This window comes from Nannobrachium achirus, assembly GCF_963921795.1.
Source record: "Nannobrachium achirus genome assembly, chromosome: 7".
Taxonomy (NCBI): Eukaryota; Metazoa; Chordata; class Actinopteri; order Myctophiformes; family Myctophidae; genus Nannobrachium; species Nannobrachium achirus.
Genome location: NC_137816.1, coordinates 37827358 through 37851224, shown reverse-complemented (window position 1 = coordinate 37851224; position 23867 = coordinate 37827358). Strand labels below are relative to the sequence as shown.

The window sequence follows — 23867 nt, the reverse complement described above, 5'->3', positions numbered from 1 at the left end:
GCAGTCACAAGCAGATATTAGATAACATGTCGTTTACCTATATTAAGAACAACTGTGGTCCTAGTATACTCCCTTGAGGTACTCCACAGTTTACTGGGAGGGGGGGGACAGGGTTCCGTTGACTTCCACCATCTGTTCCCTCGCCACCAAGTACGAGTGCATCCATCTCACTGCTGTGCTGTCAAGACCAATATTAATCACAATAGAATGATCGACGGTGTCAAATGCCTTCTGGAGGTCCAGCATGACCATGCCGCAATATTTGCCATCGTAAATTGCACGTTTGATGTAATCATTAAAAAAGATGCGGCATGTATCTGTGGAATGGGACTCTCTGAAGCCAGATTGAATTCAATTCAGTATTGCTAATATGTACGGTAAAAAGAAGAAAAAAAGTACTTGGGGAAATGTTGCACTTAGCCCTAGTTAATTTCCACTGTTTTCATTCGAACAGTGTAACATGATGCCATTTCCGAGCATCCAGGATTTGCGAACGCCCCACGCCCATGATATGTGCATGTTGGTTTGTGGCGCAGAGCCCCTCCCTCGTCTACGTCATTGTTTGCTTCAGGTCCAACGTCTGTTCAGTCTGCAGCACTCCTAGTACACAGTATCATTCTGATCGTTAGCGGACAGTGAAGGTTACCTGCTTCAACAGTGCTTGAACGGCAACCTCTCTACTGTCAAAAACCATAATTATTTGACAAATCGCATCGAATCGCTTCTAGACTGACATCATCATCATCACCAATCAACCTTCGTCCATCTGAAACCTTCCAGACCATTTAATCGTATTTGATAGAAGAACATCCGTTAGCTTGATAGCTGCGTCTCTGCTAACAACACTTCAAGTCAATTGTATCTAAAAAAGAAGCTACAAGACAACTCAACGGTAAGATGGATGATTATTTACAAACTGCTTCAAATAAACACTAGAATTATTTACAGCTATTATCATAGCCTTGGTAATGTTGCGGCTGCCAATTGGTTCCTAAAAAAATCAGGTAGCTGTAAAAAATAAAACACACATTGTTTATTTGTTTTCGTGGGCCTCACTGCCTGCCAGGCGCCAATCACTGTACACAGTCATTGTAGCACGCAGTGTAGCCTGTAACAGCCAAGGCACGTTTTTATTCATCATCTGTAACATGATATCTTGCTGGTGCATTGTCATCAATGCTCTTAATCGGGGCCTTTGCATGATGTAGACCAAGTCTCCACATTAGCTCAACAAGAAAATAATATCTAACTGTTGTGAACGAAATGGACGTTGAACAATTTTAGTGTGGAGTTGAGTCAGTGTACTGCATCTACTATATGTGCGTTGTTTATTTTTGATTTATACTATTTTATTGATATGCCTCTGAAACGGGTAAAACTAAGATTACATGTAAGATCAATTGTATTTATTAGCTGTTATTTGATAAACACTTTGATGTCTACAAAAACAGAAATAATACAAATTGGTGTTTATTTTTTCTTAGTCGGTACAGTAACAGTACAGTATGATAGTACTACACGAACTGCTACCGATCTGAACCTGGTGAAGTAATGCTTTTCCCGCTGAGCTACCCAATTACAGTTTGTAACTGCCAATTTGAAACAATTTAAGCCAGAGTTTGTGGCAACATAGCATCACCAGCTGTAGTTGTGCCATGACCAATGTGACCAGTAAGTGCGTAAATGAGGGTCAACACATACACTGTCTAATTCCTCCCCAGACAACAAACATCTCTTGCGACATAAATATCATCAATATTAGGCTACAATACGATTTGCTGCAGCGGCATCATACATTCTCAATAAATATGAGGCTTATGCCTCATTCACACTACAGATATATAGTTGAACGTTTTGCTTGGTAATTCAATGTAATCTCAATGGAAACCAGCTTTAAAGGCTGGGCGTGTCGGCTGTCCTTGGAATCCAGCCTTTAAAGCTGGTTTCCATTGAGATTACATTGAATTACCAAGCAAAACGTTCAACTATATATCTGTAGTGTGAATGAGGCATAATAATAGGCATCATTTCTGGTATGATTTCAGTTTATTGAGATAGATTTAGTTTAGTGTTTCTAATGAGTTCTCTTTCCTTCATTGTAGAACCATGGCTTCCCAGGTGAGACAGAACTTCCATCAGGACTGTGAGGCCGCCATCAACAGGCAAATCAACCTGGAGCTGTATGCCTCATATGTCTACCTGTCTATGGTAAGCCTGAGTTGGAGGTGAAGGGGACACTTGAATTGGCAATTAGATTGACGGCTGGCAAGGCTAGGGAGAGAACAAATAATTAAAGGTTGCAAAACTAATACTAATGCCATTAGAGAGGGAGGAAAACCAGAGGGCATTGAGGTAAGCCGGGGACGGCTCGGTTAAAGGTAGACAGGCACTAGTAACTGAGTAAAGGGCTGAGAGTTCATTGCCTGCCCTTTGGAAATGTAATCTTGCTTCACTGTAAATACAACCCTCACTTATTGATCTCATGCAGCTACACACATAACAGGGATGTTATGTAACAAAAAAACTGAGAAACATTTTATTAAAACAGAAAGGGACCAAATAAATACAGAACATGTTCTGTTTTCATGTGGTTCCTTTTTCTTTTCTTTTGACGGTACCGTCATTCATTGAAGGTCATAGGTTCTCCTTTTATTCTGCGTCAATGTATTGACTCATTGGCAGCTGGCACGACACCCTTTATTTCTGGAACTTTCTCTCACTTGATATTTCACCACAATTTCTGGTCTCATCATTTGTTATTAGAAGATAAAGACACGTTTTTTTAATGCAAATAACCCCATTCCAACTGGTTTACCCCACAGGCATACTACTTTGATCGTGATGACCAGGCATTGAACAACTTTGCCAAGTTTTTCCGTGACCAGTCCCACGAGGAACGCGAACACGCAGAGAAACTCATGAAACTACAGAATCAGAGGGGAGGAAGGATCTTTCTGCAAGATATCAGGGTACGTGTGTGTGTCTGTGGAGGTAAAAACTGGGCTGTTAAATGTGCAAATAATTTGCAGTTGTGAGTTGAGCTGTTTTTTTGGCGGTCATAAGGCCTATCTTGGGAGGACAGCTTTGGGGGGCAACAGATAGAGTGGGTGTGAGTGTTTTAGAGCTCTTATCTTTCTCAGACATGTAATTGCAACCTTCGGAGCATGATGACTGAAACGTTTAACCGCAAGCTTGCTTGGAAAGTTAGAACCGTGATCGTGCTGTGTAGATTAGATGTTAAGCCCCTAGTCCAGGGGTCTTCAACGTTTTCAGGCCAGGGACCCCCAAACTGATGGGGAGATGGAGCAGGGACCCCCTACCACCTCGTAGGGTGGGGGGGTCGGGGCTACGACATATTTTTTATTTTAAACATGTACAAGTTACAGCGAGCAGGGTGGGCCGTACCACTACCATTTCTAAACATACTACTTATTAACTGAGAACAATCTGTCAATTGCATAGTAATCATGTATTCAAGCTATTCAAAATGGATAGAATCATGATTTATTTTTTAACATAAATGTGAAAAAAAAAAAAAAAAAAAAACATTTTTTGAAATCTTTTTTTTTTTTTTTACCAATAATTTCGCGGACCCCCTGCAGTACCTCCGTGGACCCCCTAGGGGTCGCGGACCCCCTGTTGAAGACCCCTGCCCTAGTCTAATTGTTCAGTTTCTGACTGTTTGACAGTTTCAGTTAAAGGAATAGTTCACCCCCAAAATGACTTTGTTTCTTTTGATTACTCACGCCATGGAGACTTGAGTTGAACTTTCCCCCATTGAAAATAATATAATTGTAAATTTACCCCCATTGATTCCGGATGGGGACGCATGTGCATTTCAATGGGGGTCAATTTACTATTATACTATTTTTCTCTTAGAAATGAGACAACTCAAGTCTCCATGGTGTGAGTAATCAATAAAAAAAAAGTCCTTTAAAAGACAACTTTGTTTTTTTACAACAATGATTCATATTTTATATTGTAATTAAAGAATATAAAAGATGAGAGTTAAAATGTTTTTATTTACTCCTTTCTATCGTTTTAGAGATTTAAATTATTTTGATTTCAGTGGGTGGGGGCATGCGTAAAAGTGCCTAAATATGTATTTTTACACAGAATAAGCCAATTCCCAAGATGCACCGCAATCTTTCAAGGGGAGATGTGACTTCTGGGGTTACTGTAAATAGCAATAAAGAAATTGCAGGCTTATTGTGTCTAAAAATACATATTTAGCCACCTGTACACATGCCCACCTGTACACATGCCCCCACGTTTTAGCACGCTAAAGGTGCTAAAACGATAGAACGAACTAAATGAAAACATTTTAACACTCATCTTTTATTTTCTCTAATGACTATATAAAATACAAACCCTTGTTGTAAAAAAACAAATTGTCCTTTAAGCAATTTCAATATGATGGCAGATTTTTTCCTTGATTCCTCTTAGCTCTCAGTTACTTCTCAGCCCAGCTAAATTGGTCCATGTCCTTTTTTCTGTGTGTATTTCAGAAGCCTGAGAGGGACGAGTGGGGCAGTGGTGTGGAGGCTCTGGAGTGTGCCCTCCAGCTGGAGAAGAGTGTGAACCAGTCCTTGCTGGACTTGCACAAGGTTTCCACCGAACATAATGACCCACATGTGAGTATTTATCATTATTATTATTACACTGAACATAATGACCAACATGTGAGTATTATTATATTATTACGCTGAACATAATGACCCACATGTGAGTATTTATCATTATTATTATTTCACTGAACATAATGACCAACATGTGAGTATTACACTGAACATAATGACCCACATGTGAGTATTATTATATTATTATTACACTGAACATAATGACCCACATGTGAGTCCTTGCTTGATAATGGACATAAAATGAACACCAAGCTTACCAAATGAACTGGCCATCTAAGGGTTGGAGGTAAACAAACACAACCCTTCCATTGTGTTATAGTAGTGATGTTAAACCAAAAAATAGGAAGCTGGAAAAATAACTTTGGAACTTTTTGAACAGCTAGGGCATGAACATTATGAAGTACTTACTAATTAGCATACTGTAGTTCCCATAATTTTATGCGCTTGAATTGCAAGTTCCTATCGATGCTATCTATCTATGCATATTTTTCACAATGGACACTTGCGAGTGGGTGAATGGCATATGCTGGTGGGTTCCGGGAACAATAAAGTGGACCGACCCAAGTATCACTTGCGTATCGTAAATGAAAATGACTTGTGGAATTTAAGGGCTTTTGTATGCCTGAAATGTTGCACAGTTAAATGAATGCACAACTGCTAAATGTGTGGATGTCTAGTCAGACTTAAGCTATTTAAATTGAGGCAAAATATGTTAGGGTTATATAATCACAGTTTTCTGGCCCCATACTAAACATGCCGCTATGGTACTTGATCCTACAATACCCAGAACTCACTGTGAAGGCTTGATTCTCAAGCCGTTCTCAAGGCCATTGTCCCTTGTGGCGCAGCTCTCCATGACGCATGTGCTCTCCATGTTGCTGCCTCGGCAAAAGACAGCTTCTTTTTTTAGTTTGTCTTATCACCATCACATATTGATTGTTACTCTTACTAATAAAACATGGCGATAAGATTGGAAAATTGTAGTTTTGGGTTGCTTCCAAGTGAACCTTGTAGTGGATCAATTTTGTTTTGTCAGTGTTTTGTTGTCAGCATAACAAGCTGGATAATGGTGGAATATTTAAGGTCTTATCATATCTTATTATCTTATATCTTTGTTTATCTGTGAAGGTGAAAAAGAACACAAGTGTTGGTTGTGGCCCAAATTGCCCCGTTGGGACTTCTCCTGAGCAGTGTTGATTTAGTTGACTAAAACTATGTCGACTGCGTTTTTTTCACTGACGAAACTAAGCTGTGATGACTAAAACTAAGACTAAATATATTGACAATTTCGTCAACAAAATAAAAACTAGACTAAGAGTCATTTTATGTTTGGTTGCTCTCACGTGCTGAAAATAGCAGATCTACAAGCTCACATGTGAGCTTGTAGATCTGCTATTTTCAGCACACAACCAAGTGTAAAATCTGCCATTACGATGCCATCAAGGCCTGCCAAAATACATTTCAGTTGACTAAATCAACTCTAGATTTAGTCGCCTAAAATCTTATAGTCGACAAAAATTAGACTAAAACTAATACTTTTCAGGTGACTAAATTATGACTAAAACTAAATGACGTTTTATTCATAAGACTATGACTAAAACTAAATCAAAATTTGCTGTCAAAAACAACACTGCTCCTGAGGTGGTCTTGGGCTGCTTCCAAATGAATCAGATCAGATCAATGTCAGTGTTCACAACCATATTGTCCACATCAAGTGGATATTGCACTGTTTAGTGTTGTGGTGGCTTAAAGCTTAGCACTAGTTCATCCTTATGACATGCCTTTACATACAAGCAATATCTAAAATATATAAACCATCAAACATTGGACCACTACATTCTCATTTTGTGGTACACAAATCTCCATACTGCTTTAAGTGAGAGTCCTTTTTTTTTTTTTTTTCTCAGAGTAAGATGATATTAACATGCAAGCATGTACACTTCCTCACTCCTGGTTCTATGAATGATATACAATGCTATTGCTATTTATACAATGCTATTTACAGTGTCTATGATGACAATAATATTCTAGCTGCTGATGTTGTGCTGTGTTGTTTCCTGAAACCCGATTAGTTAAGTGGATGGATTGCATTCAGGTCAACAAAGTCCTTGAGTTGCTCCCTAAACATTGATTCCTAGGATTTTTCCAGGACAGCAAAGTTGGAGAGCAGGCCAATGATTAACTCCACCTTTTTTTATTAGTCTCTTTTCTTCTTTTCAGTTAGATCTTTAAACCGTTTTGAATGAACCCATTTAGGCCTACGTCCGAATTGAAAATGAACCACTGTTTTTTCTGGAAAACATATTACTCAGCCTCTGTAGCAGTTAGAAACTAAATTCCAACACTATTTGATAGCTTAAACCTTTGGCTTTCATAGAAAAACTGATCCCGGCCTGAGGGGGTAATACACTTGTCTTATGTGTACCCGTCCAGAATTGTCTCAGCTGTGCAATGTATAAAGGTTATTTTCAGCGCAGCAGAAGCTAAACAATCAGGCAAATCAATAACGGTTATATTCAGAGTGGAGTATCTTTTCCAGTAAGTGGTTTCAGATGACTGAAAATATTTATTGCAGTTTTAAAAATAACCTCCCCTCCCCTTCGTGTTCTTGTTTTTAACAGATGTGTGACTTCATCGAGACACACTACCTGGACGAGCAGGTGAAGTCCATAAAAGAGCTTTCGGACTGGGTGACCAACCTGCGACGCATGGGGGCCCCCCAAAATGGCATGGCCGAGTATCTGTTTGACAAACATACTCTGGGCAAGGAAAGCAGTTAGATCGCTTCACACCAAATTAGTGCTACCTATATTTATATCTAATATCTTGCTTATTGAATATTTTTTAAAGCCTAGTTTTGTCTTCTCACAGGCATGTCACTTACAGTAAATCTCTCATATTACTCTGCTCTTTCCTTGCATTACTATTATCTACAGTTCGGTGGCTTGCTGTTATCTCCTTGTTCTCCTACGACTTATTACTTAGTTCAATAAAATATTCTCAGATCTCTAAGCCATGCCCTAAAGTTATCTGCACTTCTTGAAGTTATGCGTCCTGTTGCTACCATCACGTTTGCAGTGTTGTATGACAGCAGTCTTATTCAAACCAAATAAATGGAACCCACTGGATTCTGATAAGTCTCTCATTACTGTGTACTGTTTTCCAAAGGTACCTTTCTCCAGTCTTATCTTATCTCAGTACTTGTATAGGGATTCATTTTATGAAAAGGGAAATCCTTTTCAGTAGATCAGAAGTATTGTTTTACAGTTAAAAATCTCACATGAATTGTATCCTGTAAAACCATCAGAAAAAGCCAGATGGCCTTTTAGAAGAACAAACATACTCGTATCGTGAGTAAATTTGACATTTCATGGTTTCATTTCTCTTATTTCTGGTTTCTAATGGTGCGGAAAATGGAAGGGAGCTTTACACACTTATGACATTGTGTTTCTTCTTAGTAAAGGTTCTGTTTAAGGGGAATTTGGTTACAGCATAAAACCATGACGCACAACACACAGGACAAAGGACAAACCTGGCATTACATGAAGAAAAACATTGAATCACTGTAGGCAGTCAAAGGTGTATAATTTCCTCCAAAGGTGTCTATTGCTTTAGGAATAAATAATACATCCGATTTAAATAGTGCTTTTCTTAGTACTCAAAGGTGCTTTGCAGAAAACAAGTACCTTCATTAAAGCAACACAAATAAGACAATACCTGTCTTTAGAGCAGAACTAAATTAAACTGCTGTCCATGTTATGAGTATATGCACACTTGAGCTCAATTATAAAGAGGCAACGAAGCAAGCGTAATTATTTTCTGAAACTAGGTCGATTTTTCAGCACAAATAAACTCATCAACCCATGAACAAGGCATTGCCAAAATATTACTAAATTACACACTAGTGTGCCCCAGCCTTGCTTTTCATACATATTTGTGTTTTATCCTTTTGACAGATAAGTAAGATTATCTACAGTATAGGCAGGAAAATGAGCAGGCCCAGCTGGTGTACATCCAGGTTTGTTCAAACCTCTGCCTGGTGAACGGGTGACGTTTCTATGTACACTCATGAACTGCATATTTGTAACCGGCTATCCAATGAGCTAGGCCCCTACCGGGACATACTGTAGGTGTGATAAGGAAAATAAAGTTATTTGAAGTGATCAATAGTACAGCAAAGGTGTATGACTCTGTGCTTAATAACAGACTGATGTCCTGGTGCATTTAGCCATTCCAAGTGCTCAACCTAAAAAAAGCTTCATAGAACTCATTGTGGCACTTAGGCTTATAATTGGACATTGTGTCAGAAAGAAGCTACAACTGTATGTTGCCTTTTTAGACCTTTCCTAAGCCTACGACAGGGTCCCAATATGAACATTGTTCAAAGTCTTAAAGAGCCTGGGGTGTGGAGTTACTATGATTTTGGCTCAGATGTCAATGTACAGTGTGACAAGTATCCTGGGCTCCACCACAATAACAGCATCCAGCAGATTGAGCCAAGGATCTCTACTTCCTATTTGTGATGTTTGTTGACATGCTCAATCATCAGAAAGATGTGTTGGGACGATGGTTTCCTAACATGTCTCCATGTTTATTATGTTATCCTGGTAACATCAAGAGAAAGGCTGATGAAGACAGGCAACCTGTTCAGCTTGCCTCTTTTACAGTGAGGCATTATGACAATTATACATATCTTGGAGACATCTTCAGTTCTGATGGAAATGCCCGCAATTCACTTGCCCTACATGTAAAAGAGAAGACAACACACTTAAACAGATTATTTTCCTGTCCACCAACTATGGTGCTCCTGTTTGTGTAAAACGTAAGGGTTTTGAGGCTGCTTTGTGCTTTGTTTCTCATCAGCTATCTTGTATGGGTGTGAGGCTTGATTATACATTTCATCTTAAAGTCTGTCAAACTATATAATATAGCTGGAGAAAAATCCCTACTTGAGGTGAGGGTTACTACACCTACCTGCCTGTTGGAAGCACTTCTGAGAGAAGCAATCCAGGTTCTTCACCAAAACACAGCAGTGTCATGGTATGCTTGATGACCCCTTGTGGCATGGTCTTCAAATGCTAAAGAAGTCATGTATTCTCATTTAACTGAGATAATGGAGTAACAAGATCACATTGAGAGTGAGAGACTGATAGAAGGGACATGATTCATAAACAGCAATCCAAACCTATCAAGCCAGATCTGTTCATCCACTCTATACCAGCACAGTAGGCCTACACTGAGGATAACCTCGTTCCCAGCCTTTACAAAATGAAGGATATAAACGTTTTGTAGACATTTTTGTAATTATTCCTGTTAATACATTGTAATAGCCTATTGTTGTGCACTTTGACCACACTCCTCTTGCAAGTCTTTCACCATGCCATGTCACAAGAAGTCCAAGTGCTGAGGGCCAAGCAAGATGTCTGATACTCTTTTCATTATTTCTTATTTCCTTTTCCTAATAGCAGTTCTGTTACTGTCAAACACATTACAACTGTGTGAGGTACATTTAGGCACTAGATCTTCCTCTTCTCCACTCCTTCCTTAAACTATGGAATCATTCATCATAAACTGGCCCTGTATTCAAATACATTATATTGTACTGCCACTAGGGGTCCCCCTCCCCCCAGTATTTACAGTTTATGTCTGCTCTTTCCAAATGGGCAGCAATCTGTTCCAAAAACTTCACTATTGATTCAAACTATTCTACAATTTGACAACATTCATACATACAAGACACAATAAAAGCAACACAGAGAACAACAAACACAAACAAACAAAAGAACGAAACAAACGCTTTGACACTGGATTGTAATTACATTATTATATGTAAAATGGTAAATGGTGCATTTATATAGTGCTTTTATCCAAAGCACTTTACAGAGATTGTGCATTACATTCACCCATTCACGCACACATTCATACACCGGTGGCGGAGGAAACCATGCAAGGCACCAACCTACTCAGCACACATTCATACACCGGTGGCGGAGGAAACCATGCAAGGCACCAACCTACTCACCGGGAGCAATGTGGGGTTCAGTGTCTTGCCCAAGGACTCTTCGACATTAACTCAGGGGGAGCCCGGATTCGAACTGGAAACCCTTCAGGAACCCTTCGTGCTCTAATAACGGTTTCTCTACCCCTGAGCTATGCCGCCCCTATGTATAGTAATAGTAATTTCTATATTCTACTGTAAGCAGTAATTTCATTTAACCACTTGATATTTGAATGATTTTCCTTTTCTTTGTTTCTTTTTTTGACTACGACCATTCCTAGCATTGGGCATAACATCAAAAGTATATTAAGAAAGTTTGTGTGCAGTATCTACACTGTAGTGCTTTGGGTATCCATGTACTTGGGAAGGATTTTGTTGATGGGATATGGATGTGTAACTGAGATAACCTTAATCTAGATCTAGATCTAGAACGTTGTATGAATTGCCATGTAGCCTAACAACGACAATGACATTCATGGCAAAGGGTCAGGTTGTACAGTGCATGGTTGGATGGTTGATGCATGGGGTTAGGAACAGTAACCAGCCAGACTTGTCCTCAACAAGTATTATAAGCCATGATGATTAGGTTTGAAAGGTTGATTTGGGCATTTCACTGCATATGAATATGTGCAAATTATGGACCGGGCCAGTGGCCCTTGAATACCAGGGGCCCCTGGGCCATAACGAGACCCAATGACAGTTTACTATATAAATTATTTAGATGTACATTAAATATACAGTATCTTTCAGTAAGTCTCAAGCTCTTTAATAAACAGACAATTTTCAAGTGGATTGCCAATTTTAGCCAATCAGGACTGGCATTTCGGGGCGCTGGCATTTCGCCTACCCTGAATGTAATTCCTGAAAAGCGGGGTTGGCAAGAGGGCCTTTCTGTGTGGAGTTTGTTCTCTCTGTGTGTGCAAAGGAACTGGTTGGAATAACGTGTTCCTTCCTACGCACTAGCCTATGTCCAACCAGTGAGGTGAAAAGAAGCGCCTTGAACTCCTCATGCATTAAGGAAGCATGAGGTCAGTCTTTTAAATAAAAAATGTATATAGAGCTATTTAACACACACACACGCACACACACTGTGACTTGACGTGTGTGACGTGACGTGTGTGTGTGTGTGTGTGTGTGTGTGTTAAATTATATGGAGTCAAATGCACATTGGCCCTCTGTCAGCACTGATGTCAGACACAACAGAACCCGTCACCGTGGCGCTTAGAGCCCCCAGGGATCGACCCCCATAAGAATGTACATAATATACAGTATTAAATGCACATATATACCCTCAAGGAATGTCAAATGGAGAAGCTAATGATGTGAACATTACAAATTGTAGGGTAAATACAGGTGTTCCCGAGAATACTAATTAAGCTTCAGTTCCATGTAGCAGAGCCTTTCCAGTGAGCCAACATGTACAATAGCAGTAGGCTGACTTTGGCCTGAACCATGGGGTGCATCTTTAATTGCGACCGTCAGGGAGCAGTTTACTATGAAAACCTCCACCGTCCGTCCGTCACACCTTTGTGACCATCAACAAACGTCACACCTTTGTTGATGTTTAAATCGAAGAGTCTTGGTCAAATACTTCTGTTGGTTTCTGCACTGATCATTTATACAATTCAGCTGTGTTTGCTCGTGTCATCATGATGAGGTCATAAATCAGCCATGCCCAAATATAGATTTTACGGGTTTACATGCTTACTCAGTTATTCGTTATGTGAAAGTCCTATGACGTCTATGATATCTGACATCATCATACATACATTCCCTTTTATGCCCATAAATGGAGATCCCCTCTGTAGAACCAGCCACTGACATCACTGTAATGTCAGGGGAACCAAATCCCTTTTATGCCCATATGGAGATCCCTGTGATGCCAGGGGAACCAAATCCCTTTTATGCCCATATATGGAGATATGGAGATCCCCGTGTTGCCAGGGTAACCAAATCCATTTTATGCCCATATATGGAGATCCCTGTGATGCCAGGGGAACCAAATCCCTTTTACGCCCATATATGGAGATCCCTTATGTCATCAATATTAAGCCCATATCTGTGAATATCTTTGGGTACCAGATGTCTCCATATATGGTTAAATGGTCCGATATACATCACTGGCCAGAAGACCAAGAAATGGTGCAACCTCGCCCTTTGCTTTTCTCCCTATAGGCATCTTACTGGTAGGTAGTTTAATGAGGAATGCAGTATGGTGGTAGGTAGGTAGTTATGGCCTTTGATGTAAGATTTTCACTTTCTAGGATAACTATATTTGCTATTCCCAGATGATGCCCTTTTAGGGTACCCCTCATGCCCATATATGGAGATCCCCAGGCTTTACTAATTAACATAAGTTTTATGCCCATATATGGAGATCAGTGTCCCAATGTCATCAGATATATGGGCATAAATGGACACAGGCAAACTAGATGGGCTGTATGGATATCCAGATGTGTGATGTAAGTGTTTTATTCCAAATGTGGCACCCCACAGACATATTTCCAGAAACAAAATCCCTTTCATGCCCATATATGGAGATTTCTGATGTCATCAATCCCAGGCCCTGTAAAAAACATGGTTGCTATGGTATGAGCAACTTATGTCTCCATATATGGAGATTCAACTTCAATGAGTAACCATGGCAAACTGTCAACTGCCCGTATGTCTTGATAATTGGTAAAACAAACTTTTGGCCGATTAGGGAGTCTTACTGGTTATATAATTGGTAACACCTGTGTTTATATTTCATGCCAAAATGGCTGCTGTAAAAAGGTCTAGTATTTTTACATTTTGAGGATTAATAACATTTTTGTAAAGAGTTTTATTTATTTATTTGCATCTTTGCACCCCATCCATCAATCTGCCTGCTAACTAAGCTATAAAGCTACAGTAACAAATGGGATGGAAGGATTGATTGGTGTGAGCTATATTGACTTGCCCAGAGGCCACAACCTAGCCTTCATTAACTCCAAAAATGTAGCCTTAAGATTCAATAAGGTTGTATTTGGCAATAGTAGCCTACAGGTAAAAACACCTTTAGCAAAGGGACATATAACCAACCCTAACCTCACTATGGTCGTAATAATGGGATGTGGGAATTAAGAGAGGCCCTCCACAGAATACGGAATAATATAATGTCTGAATTATAGAATGTGTAGTAAGGTCTACGCTTATATACTGTATGGATATTAGTGCAATGTGAGGTACAACCATGCAGCATGCACAAACTGCATATTATCATAGGATTCTATAGGAAATAAACGTCTTTGGATGAAGGCTGTATCTTCTCCCACAGTTCGTCATAGTTTTATAAATATATGACATACCTTGGCTATTTTTAGCAACCTCTGCATCTCCATGGCTACCAAGAAATACCTAATAAATTATTTACTAATTTATGCTATCTGGCGAGCTGGTGTATGAATGCTTAACACCTTCCTGAGTGTAGTTTACATTTACTGCATCTACATGTTAAGATGTGAAGTTTACGTCAAACCTTTCAAACATAGCCTTGGGATTGATATTGAAAGTAATAATTTACATTGTGTGTGTTTTTTTTCTTTCTTTTTCATTTATTTGCCAAGCACATTTACACAGTCAAGGGACTCCTAGTTTTCTAAATGTTTACAAGTTGAGCCTGCAACTGCAATTCGTGTTAATTATTATTGAGATGTTTTTCTTCGATTAAAATTCAACTAATAATGTGAGGTTTTGATTGTTGCAGAATTTCTGATAGCTAGAGATACCTTTATGACATAGCAGGACAGAATGGAACACATGACAGATGCAGAAAATGAGATACAGCTTGGAGCAACCAATGATACTAATAACGAGAAAAGAAAAAGCGACTTAATTGCGGAGAAAAGGGGGTGAAAGCAAAATAAGTGATAGTGTGCACCAATTTATGTGCGCTTTGGACAAAGGTTGTAGGAGTAGCAAAAGGTGTGTTTTGGAGAAAACGCTATACTTTTTGGGAACATGCATCAACTTGAGTCCAGCTAGGGGGAAAAAATTTAATAGGCATAAACGTGAAGCATATTGTTATAGCGCCACAATGAGGCCGATTTGAAACCTTTGGTGTGGAGGTTCTTCATTAGCCTAGTGGGAGTGTGCATACAAAGTTTCAAGGCAATCGAACGCTGCATTCATGATTTGTGCCATTCTGTACCCCTCCCTCAACTTTGAAAGCTAAATCGTAGCCAATTTGAATGGAATCTGAAAAAAGCTGACAGATACATTTTCATCCCATGACCACAGACATAATGTGTACCGATTTGCCAGAGTTTGGGACAAATCCCTGTCTGTAGAACCAGCCGCTGTATGTGGCAGATGTTGCCGCCATATATGGGCATTCCCATATGAAGTCCTGATAGATATGGGCTTAATATTGATGACATCATGGAACTCCATATATGGGCATAAAAGGGATTCTATTTGTGTGACATCACAGTGAAGCCAGAGCGTAATGTCAGAGCAGCAAACCCATTCTGTTAAGAGTGGTTCCCCTGACATCACAGTGACATCAGAGCATGATGTCAGAGCGACAAACCAATAGAACCACAGTGTCAGGCGCGACGGAGATACATACATACGGACAAGCTGTGACCGTTCACATACTAAACTTGCGACCTACGGTCGCAATTAACACTAGGTATGATACAATATTGTCATAAATGCGGATGTTAAATATCAATAGAGTGAAAAAAGGATACACAGCTTATGTGGAATACATATGCCAGTAAAATAACCCAGTAGTTCTGATGTGAATCTATCTTAAAACATTGCAGACATGCATAGGCATAGATAAACCCCCCTAGACTGTGGTTACCAAGGAAACACTCTGGGAGGAGGATTTGTTTGATACATCCTTCTTATCTTGTAAATCTATCAAAATACATAATTCAATAGATATAGATAGAATTCAATAGTTTTGAAGATTTTGTTTGAGAAACCCTTTAATTTATATTCATTTTTGGTTTGTAGTCTATCATGGATTCATGAAACTTAATTTGACTTGAATGTAACTGTGATCAATGTGAACAATATAAAAGAGACAGTTGAATATGTAAAAGTCTTTATTTGACTGATCGCAGACCTAAACAAAATGCGGGGGACGTTGAGAGAGGGAGAGAGAGAGAACAATAAAGATGGACAGTTGGAATCACTCAACCAAATCAGGGCAGGGGGATAAAGGATAAGGAGGAAAAGTCATTGTGCCTGGAGGTTGGAAGTTGGAAGGCTGAGACTCAATTGTTCATGCAGAGCACATAGCTCTGCTTTAAGGTTCTCTGTTTAGATCTGTAGGCTGCTAGGCTCACAGAAATGCACAGCTTATCAGTGGTAGTATAACAGACAGTTACCTTTTACTTCCTATAGTAATCATGATGAACATGTGCAACTGAATCCACATGTAGGGGAGTATATGGGGTATCCAAAAGCAATACCAAATAACAGGGGTCTTAAACGTTTTCAGGCCAAGAACCCCTTAGTTGAGAGAGAGAGAGAGAGATGAAGCAGGGACCCCTACCTTTTCAGAGATTCCATATAGTTTCATTGTTTGACAGCACGATCATCAGTGTATTTTGGATTCATGTCAATTCGTGTTTTCAGATATTTAATCACTTGAACCGTCAATACTTAATAAACTTGACCGTACTTAGTCTGTTCTCTTTCCCCTCTACACCAAAACGCCTCGCAGCGCGTTGTGAGATTGTAGATCGGCTATTTTTGTCTAAAGTTCTGGACGCTAGGGTTCAAAATGGTTAATATAAAGAAGGAGAAAAAAAGTCACACAAAGATTTGGAGGACCCCCGGTTGTAACTCTGAGGACCCCCTACGGGTCCCGGACCCCCTGTTGAAGACCCTTGTCAAAGAATACAATTCAATGCAATCATATCACTGATCATCTGCACCTGGGGAAAGACAAATACTGTAAAATGCTGTTGTGACCAAGAGGAATGAAGAGACAAGTGAGGTTATATACTAGATGAGGTGAAACACATCAGCTCAGGGTGACAAAGTGATATATAATAATTATCTCTCCTCCCAAACCTCCATCATTGGCTCCCTGAAGAGATGAAATTCTCCCCAGAGAAGGATGTGTTGTTTTCTAAGTCTAGCACCACAACAACTTCTATTGTCACTCTGATAAGCCTCCTGTTCTTCTTTGTTTAATAACCTTGTTTTCGAAGTGTATCAATCCTTGCTCACATATGGGCTTCTTTCTTTCTTTCTTTCTTTCTTTCTTTCTTTCTTTCTTTCTTTCTTTCTTGTCTTCAAATTAGATTTCCTCTGGACCAACGTTGTTTTCCTCTCCAGTGGTACTTCAAAAGCTTCTATCTGCCAAATTCATTATGTAGCCAAATATCAATAATTAAGATGAACATTCTACTCAGAGTTAAAGCTGCCATCCGTAATTTATTGTATTGAAGAAAACCAATTTGTATGATAGAGTGTTTTAATACATCATTGATTAATCTGCAGTGGGGTTAATCTGCAGTGGTCGGAGGGGGTCTTCCTAAGAGATTTAGACCCATGGGGTCAGGTATAGGACACCTACCTGGAGTAAACCTGTCTGAAGCTCTCCTAATTTTATACACTGTGGGTTTAGTGGGTTTGCCAAGATATGGTACAGCCAAAACTAGGAGTGCCTTGGAGTTTTTCTTAGCTTTCTTTTCTCTCTTTTTCTTTTTCTATTTGCAGATTATCATCACATGCATAATAGTACAGAGTTTACATTGTTATATCATTTCAAATGTCTAATTTCAGTCCATTTCAAAGTTTGTTATCGGTATCACCCTGTTGGGTGTTATACACAGTCCATTTTTCCCATTTCTCCAGGAATAGGTATTCTTGTAACCTGAGTTTTTGGGTAAATCTCTCCATCACATATATTTCCTCCACAATGCACAGCCACTGCTCATAATTCGGAGGGTCACTTTTATACCACAATCTTGTGATTGCTTTTTTGCTGGCTGCCACTCTGCCAGCAGCACCTTAACCAGATACATTATCTTCTCTATGTGTGTTTTCCTGTTCCTTTTCTCTTTCTAAAGTTTTACTAGGTGCCTTTATGCTTAGACCCTTACTGACCTGACTTCAAGGTCATGGTGAGCTCTGGAAGAAAGTAGTGTAGTGCATCTCTACCCTTCAATATTTTCCGCATTCTAATATTACACAGTGTTGCCCTATTGGCAGCAAAAACTGTGGTTATCCCTTTGCATGGAATCCATACTCCCCAAAATGTATCATGCCAGACTTTCAATAAAGCGCCACAAGAGCTGCTTAGTTCTGTCCCTGAGGACCTGGCTGCAAATGCATGGCTGGCAGCATCCTGGAAGCAATGAATGGGAGTCGGCTGGACCCACACATACTGTTTATCCACCACTATATTCGGGACCCGGGAGACGGCCTTGAACTAGGTCCATGCTGGCAGTGGACCCTGCTGAACCGCCCGCGTGCTGGGGTCGGCTGCTTCAAATCGCATATGAAGAGAGTGCAGCATGCGTGTGCTGGAAGCTTGAGCAGACTCTCAAGCACATGCTCAACACCTATCCACTGTATAGACCACTCTCAGAGGAGGGCCTCTTCCTAGTGGTACCAGAGACGAGGGCGTGGCTGCATGACACAAGGACATTTGATGTCGATACCAACCAACCGCAACTCGAATCACACTTGCAAATGAATTCCGTCCTGCCGACAGGGTGAGGTCGCTCTTATAGGTGTCTTACTGGTGTACATATTGATTGTGTACATTGTACTTCACTTTGAGAAGATAAAGAAAACGTTTGATCACAAAAACAAAGCTTCAAGAATACATTTCAAGGTATCTGGTAAACTTTCATCCAAGGGAATCCCCAGAGGCTGTAGTCTCCCAGGGGACACTGATTCAAAGAAGTTGCTTCAGTAATCACAGCCAGTGGTCACATCCCTATCGTTTTCCTGACTTTGATATTGAGACAGATGTCGTTGGAGCAGATGGTGACCCTCTCAATTGTGTGAATTAAGACACAATGCAAATATGCCCCTGGATGAGAGAAGGCACAAGCTAACCAAACTGTGACTGAACATGTGGTGATACTCCCTATCAGGGGTGTTGTGCCAAATTCTGGGCCCCTGGGTACAATGATTCACTGCGGGCCCCCCATGAATATTCTTCATAAGGGGAGGGGGTTTAACCCTATATACAAGCTCTATACAAGCTCTATATACAAGCTCGCAATATACAAGCTCGCAGCGAGGTACTCGGTACCGCGCTGTGAGCTTGTTGCGACCGTCATGTCGCAGTTACTATCAAAACCTCGACCAGCTAACCGTCAGTCAGTCCGTCAGTCTGTCTGTCACACGTCACACTTTTGCCCTGCTCAGATCGTTGCCCCGATCCATGCCAAATTTTGCACACACACTCCTTGCCTGCCAAAACACAACCTCCACCCATCAATTCTCACATGGCCCTCTTCTAGCGCCACCATGAGGCCGATTCTTGCAACACCCATTTTTGGACACTGCTCCTACAAATTTTGCCCTAAAATCACGCAAATCAGTACACAACAATATGTCTACACTCATCTCATCAACATGGATCTGTCCCATTTAGCGCCACCTTCAGGCCGATTTTTTAAAACACATTTTTGGACACTACTCCTACAGCTTTTGCCCTAAAATCACGCAAATCCCTACACAGTATGTCTACACTCATGTCATCAACATGGATCTGTCCCATATAGCGCCACCATCAGGCCGATTTTTTCAAACACTTTTTGGGACACTGCTCCTACAGCTTTTGCCCTAAAATCACGCAAATCGGTACACAGTATGTCTACACTCATCTCATCAACATGGATCTGTCCCATATAGTGCCACCATCATGCCGATTTTTTCAAACACATTTTTGGACACTGCTCCTACACATTTTGCCCTAAAATCACGCTAGGCTTAATTCATACTTTGTGCACAACAGTGTTGCTCGCCGAGAATTACTGATTTTCAGTGTTCAGTATGCTTATTTAAATCAGGCTTTAATTGAACGCAAAATTGTGACCTCAACCTCCATAAGCACGTTAATTTGCAGAGTTCTGTGGAGGTCACTTTACATTTCCACTGTTCTTGAGTGCAATAGATGATGTGTCTGCATTATAATGATGCCATCTGGGCCGCCAGCCCGCCACTCTCTACAGACAGAGAGATTCGAGATAAAAACACAACCAAGTGTTCTCACTGTGATGTCTAGGATCTGTTGGTGTGGAAAAGTTCTGACAATGATTTGTGTTCTTCGAATGCTCACCAGCGTGGAATTTATCATTCAATTGGCATGACTTCCAACAATTCATGCACAACAGAGGGGTAAAAGCTGCTGGTTACAGATTGAAAACCTCAAGAGGATCACAGATTTGAAGAGTTGCTTCAACGAAAAAGTTATTTTTTAGTTCATAAAAAACAATGTGACAAGCTAATTAATTAACCAATAGAATGTGTAGATAATGTGAAAGTGTGTGATATAGAGACTGTCTGTTTTTTTTACAACAAGGTTTCATATTTTCGTAATTAGAGAAAAGAAAATATGTTTTCATTGACTGCTTTCTATTGTTTTAGCGATTTTAGCGACTTTCTGTGGGTGGGGTCATGCGTACAAGTGGCTAAATATGTATTTTTAGACACAATAAGCCGGCGATTTCTTTATTACTATTTACAGTAACATTACCAGCCCCCATAAGTCACATCTGCCCATGAAAGATTGTGGTGCATCTCGGCAATGGGCTTGTGTCTAAAAATACATATTTAGCCACTACGCATGCCCCCACCCACTGAAATAAAAATCTTTAAAATCACTAAAACGATAGAAAGCAGTAAATGAAAACATTTTAACATATATCTTTTCTCTAATTTCAATCTAAAATATGAACCCTTGTTGTAAAAAAAACAAAGTTGTCCTTTAAGTTTGTGTGCAATGGATTTAAAAGGTGAAATACATAACATTATTATTCTGTGTACTGAATATGACTGACATTGTGCAACACTGCAACGACACCAGCATTGTCACATACTATATGCATCCATTGTCATGTTTGATATGTGCTGCAAATTTCACCCACCTGCACGAGCAGGCATGTGCATGCACAGATACCACCCAGGGGGGGTTTGAGCCCTGCCCATGTGCCCTTTAAAAGGGTTGTGTGTGTGTGTGTGTGTGTGTGTGTGTGTGTGTGTGTGTGTGTGTGTGTGTGTGTGTGTGTGTGTGTGTGTGTGTGTGTGTGTGTGTGTGTGTGTGTGTGTGTGTGTTCAGAACTAATCTCGCAAACCACTGGACCGATCAATGCCAAATATATTGTGTACTGTACACTGCCAGTAGACTAACTTACAGTAGTACCTCCACACATGGGTTGCATTTGCTGGGGGGCTAAATCTATGTGGGTCTTATCAATGCTTCTGATCAGACTGAATTAAACATTTCATTTTGGGACACGTAGACTGCTGATATGTTTGCTATTTTTTTATTGAGCGGTGGTCACACCGTCTCCTTAGAGTGGCCGTGTGTGTAGCCGTGTATGTATGTATGTATGTCTGTATGTACCCTGAGTCTGTATGTATGTAGCCTGCAATACCTTTTCTGACCACACATGTTAAGGCACTCACATTCACACATACACACACACACACACACACACGCACGCACGCCGCGCGCGCACACACACACACACACACACACACACACGCACACACGCACACACGCAGCCTCCACCGCCCAGTTCACAGATAACCCATTTTAACTATTTGTTTCAAAATGTATGTTATCCCTGACTTCCCTAATTTGACTAAACTAGCCCTTACCCGTTCAAAGATATGAGCTCCGAAATGATGTGCAGTGTGTGGGTTATGGGATGTGCACTGTGCACACAGTATATGAGGGATGGAAAGTAACTTTAACTGGTGCTTGCATGCTAATATGTAGGAGCATCAATGTAAGAAATACCCGTTCCATTTAACAGCTACAGAGATACTGTGTAGTGTGTACCGATCTGCATGATTTTTGGACAACATCTGTAACAGGGCCAGAACTCCCCCCCCCCCCCCCCCCCCCGCCCGCCCGCCCGCCCGCCTGCACACACACACACCCCCCCCCCCCCCCCACCCCACCCCCCCGTGTGTGTGTGTGTGTGTGTGTGTGTGGGTTTGTGTGTGATTGTGCATGGCCTGAACAACAGCGCCCCTCCCTTAACATGTGTGGTCACAAAAGGTACTGTAGGCTAAATAGATATAGATACACCATAAAAATGCTAATATACAGTATATGATTTGTGAAAGTGACAAACGGGCTCCACAGTTATGTTAGGTGTGTTCATATGCTAATGGTGATGCGATTTCAGATCAATTGCTCCAGCCACTGAGGAGAAACGCTGTTTCAGACAGACAGACAGACAGACAGACAGACAGACAGACAGACAGACAGACACTCACTCACTCACTCACTCAGACAGACAGACATTCGCAAAATTATAGTAGATGTCCAAAAAATATATTAATATATGAAAACTAAGTAATAATGTGCATCTCAGGATCTACATAGAAATGGCATGGCTCCTATGTAGATCCTTGGCTCCAACGTAGATCTTGGATTTCATGTGACCAGCCTATGACTTCAGTCATGTCAGGCGTCTGATAGGCATGGCCGAGAGTATGTTTTCACCCCCGTCCGTCCGTCCGTCCGTCTGTGTGTCTATCTGTCATTGGCCCGGTCGCGGGCCTGTTCTACCGCCACCATGAGGCCGATGTTTGCAAAACACATTTTTGCATACTACTACTAGGGATGGGTATCGTCTGCGATACTTTAATGGTATCGATTGCATAACGTCGATACTATCGGGTATTGGTTCACGTAAAAACGAACGATACCTTGTTTCGATACTCTGGAACACCGGTCGCATCTGTAACAGTTGGGCTGCTGAGAGTTTAATGACTGCTTTAGTAGGCTACACTCGTTACTGTGGAAAATAGCCGACAATAGCCTATAATGTTTATTATTATGATGAGTATCCAACGTCGATACTCTCCGCTCCGCCACACTGTGTGATCATCATCATCACCTCTGCTCTACCACAGCAGCGGTAGCTGCGGTAGAGCAGTTCAACTTAAATGAAAAGTATAGAAAATGTTATCGAAAAGGGTATCGTATCGATTCCCAGGTATCGAAAAAGGTATCGTATCGATTCAAAGGTGAACGATACCCATCCCTAACTACTACAGATTTTGTCCAAAAATCATGCAAATCGGTTGACAATATCTCTACAGTCATGTGATCAACATGGATCTATCCGATTTGTTTTTTTTACCTTTAACTACACCGATCAATGGAAAACGTTGTATGCGCACTCCCTAGGGGCCAAGGAAAAACCTTTGCCCTGCATTTTTCACATTTGCCTTTTATAGCGCCACCAGGAGGCCAACTTATGTAAAACACATTCTTTGATATTACTCCATTAGATTTTATCCCAAAATCATGCAAATCAGTACACAGTATCTCATGTGATCAAGACAGATATGTCAGATATTTTATATTCCATCCTAATTGGCTATTGGCTTCCAAAGTTTGCAGGATTGGTCCGTTTTGAACAAAATGCCTCAAATCATGAACGCAGCTTGCTATTTCCATGACATTTGGCACACATTCCCACTATACTAGGTCAAGGAAAAAATGAAAACCTTTTCACATTGGCCTGTTATAGCACCACAAGCAGGTAGACTTTTGCAAAGCACATTTTTGGAACACAATTCCTCAAATCATGCATGCAGCGTCTGATTGCCGGACAAAGATTGGCGAAGAAGACATGGCACCGTTTTCACATTGGCCTATTATAGCGCCACCATGGACCATGTGACTATCCAATTGAGAGATGTTAACATTTTAGATGATGAATATGAAGTGGTAGCTTGAGAAACTTTATTTTCTTTGACAAATATGCAATCTCTAAACTCATCCACTGTAATCTAACTAGACAGAGGCCTACTATTTAGTATGAAGCAAGCTGCACCAATAGAGGCCTTAGAGGGATGCTTTTTAGATGACATACAATTTTATATTCATATAAATAAAACCAGACCTTGGACAAATGGCATGTTAGGTAGGTCTATATTTCCCCATGTGACAATAACAGAAAATGCTTTGAATTAAACTCTGAGTTAAACATGCAAATGACAACGATGGATAGGCGATTTACTGTCGTTTTCCCATG

The 23867-nt window shown here is 40.5% G+C and overlaps 1 protein-coding gene across 1 annotated transcript; it reads left to right on the top strand.

The window, feature by feature from the left end:
* Positions 1-616: 616 nt before the first annotated feature.
* On the top strand, positions 617-7777 carry fth1a (ferritin, heavy polypeptide 1a). Its single transcript, XM_080730705.1, has 5 exons — positions 617-892; positions 2103-2208; positions 2823-2969; positions 4509-4634; positions 7262-7777. The coding sequence occupies exons 2-5, from the start codon at positions 2107-2109 to the stop codon at positions 7418-7420; spliced, it is 534 nt and encodes a 177-aa protein (XP_080586831.1). The 5' UTR covers positions 617-892; positions 2103-2106; the 3' UTR covers positions 7421-7777.
* The last annotated feature ends 16090 nt before the right edge of the window (positions 7778-23867 follow it).

What these genes read in the sequence shown, in the direction of transcription:
- fth1a (XM_080730705.1), top strand. Translation starts at nt 2,107, where the DNA reads ATGGCTTCCCAGGTGAGACAGAACTTCCATCAGGACTGTGAGGCCGCC. An exon ending in CATATGTCTACCTGTCTATG is followed by an intron (nt 2,209 to 2,822) that starts GTAAGCCTGAGT and finishes TTTACCCCACAG; the next exon opens with GCATACTACTTTGATCGTGA. An exon ending in CCGAACATAATGACCCACAT is followed by an intron (nt 4,635 to 7,261) that starts GTGAGTATTTAT and finishes TGTTTTTAACAG; the next exon opens with ATGTGTGACTTCATCGAGAC.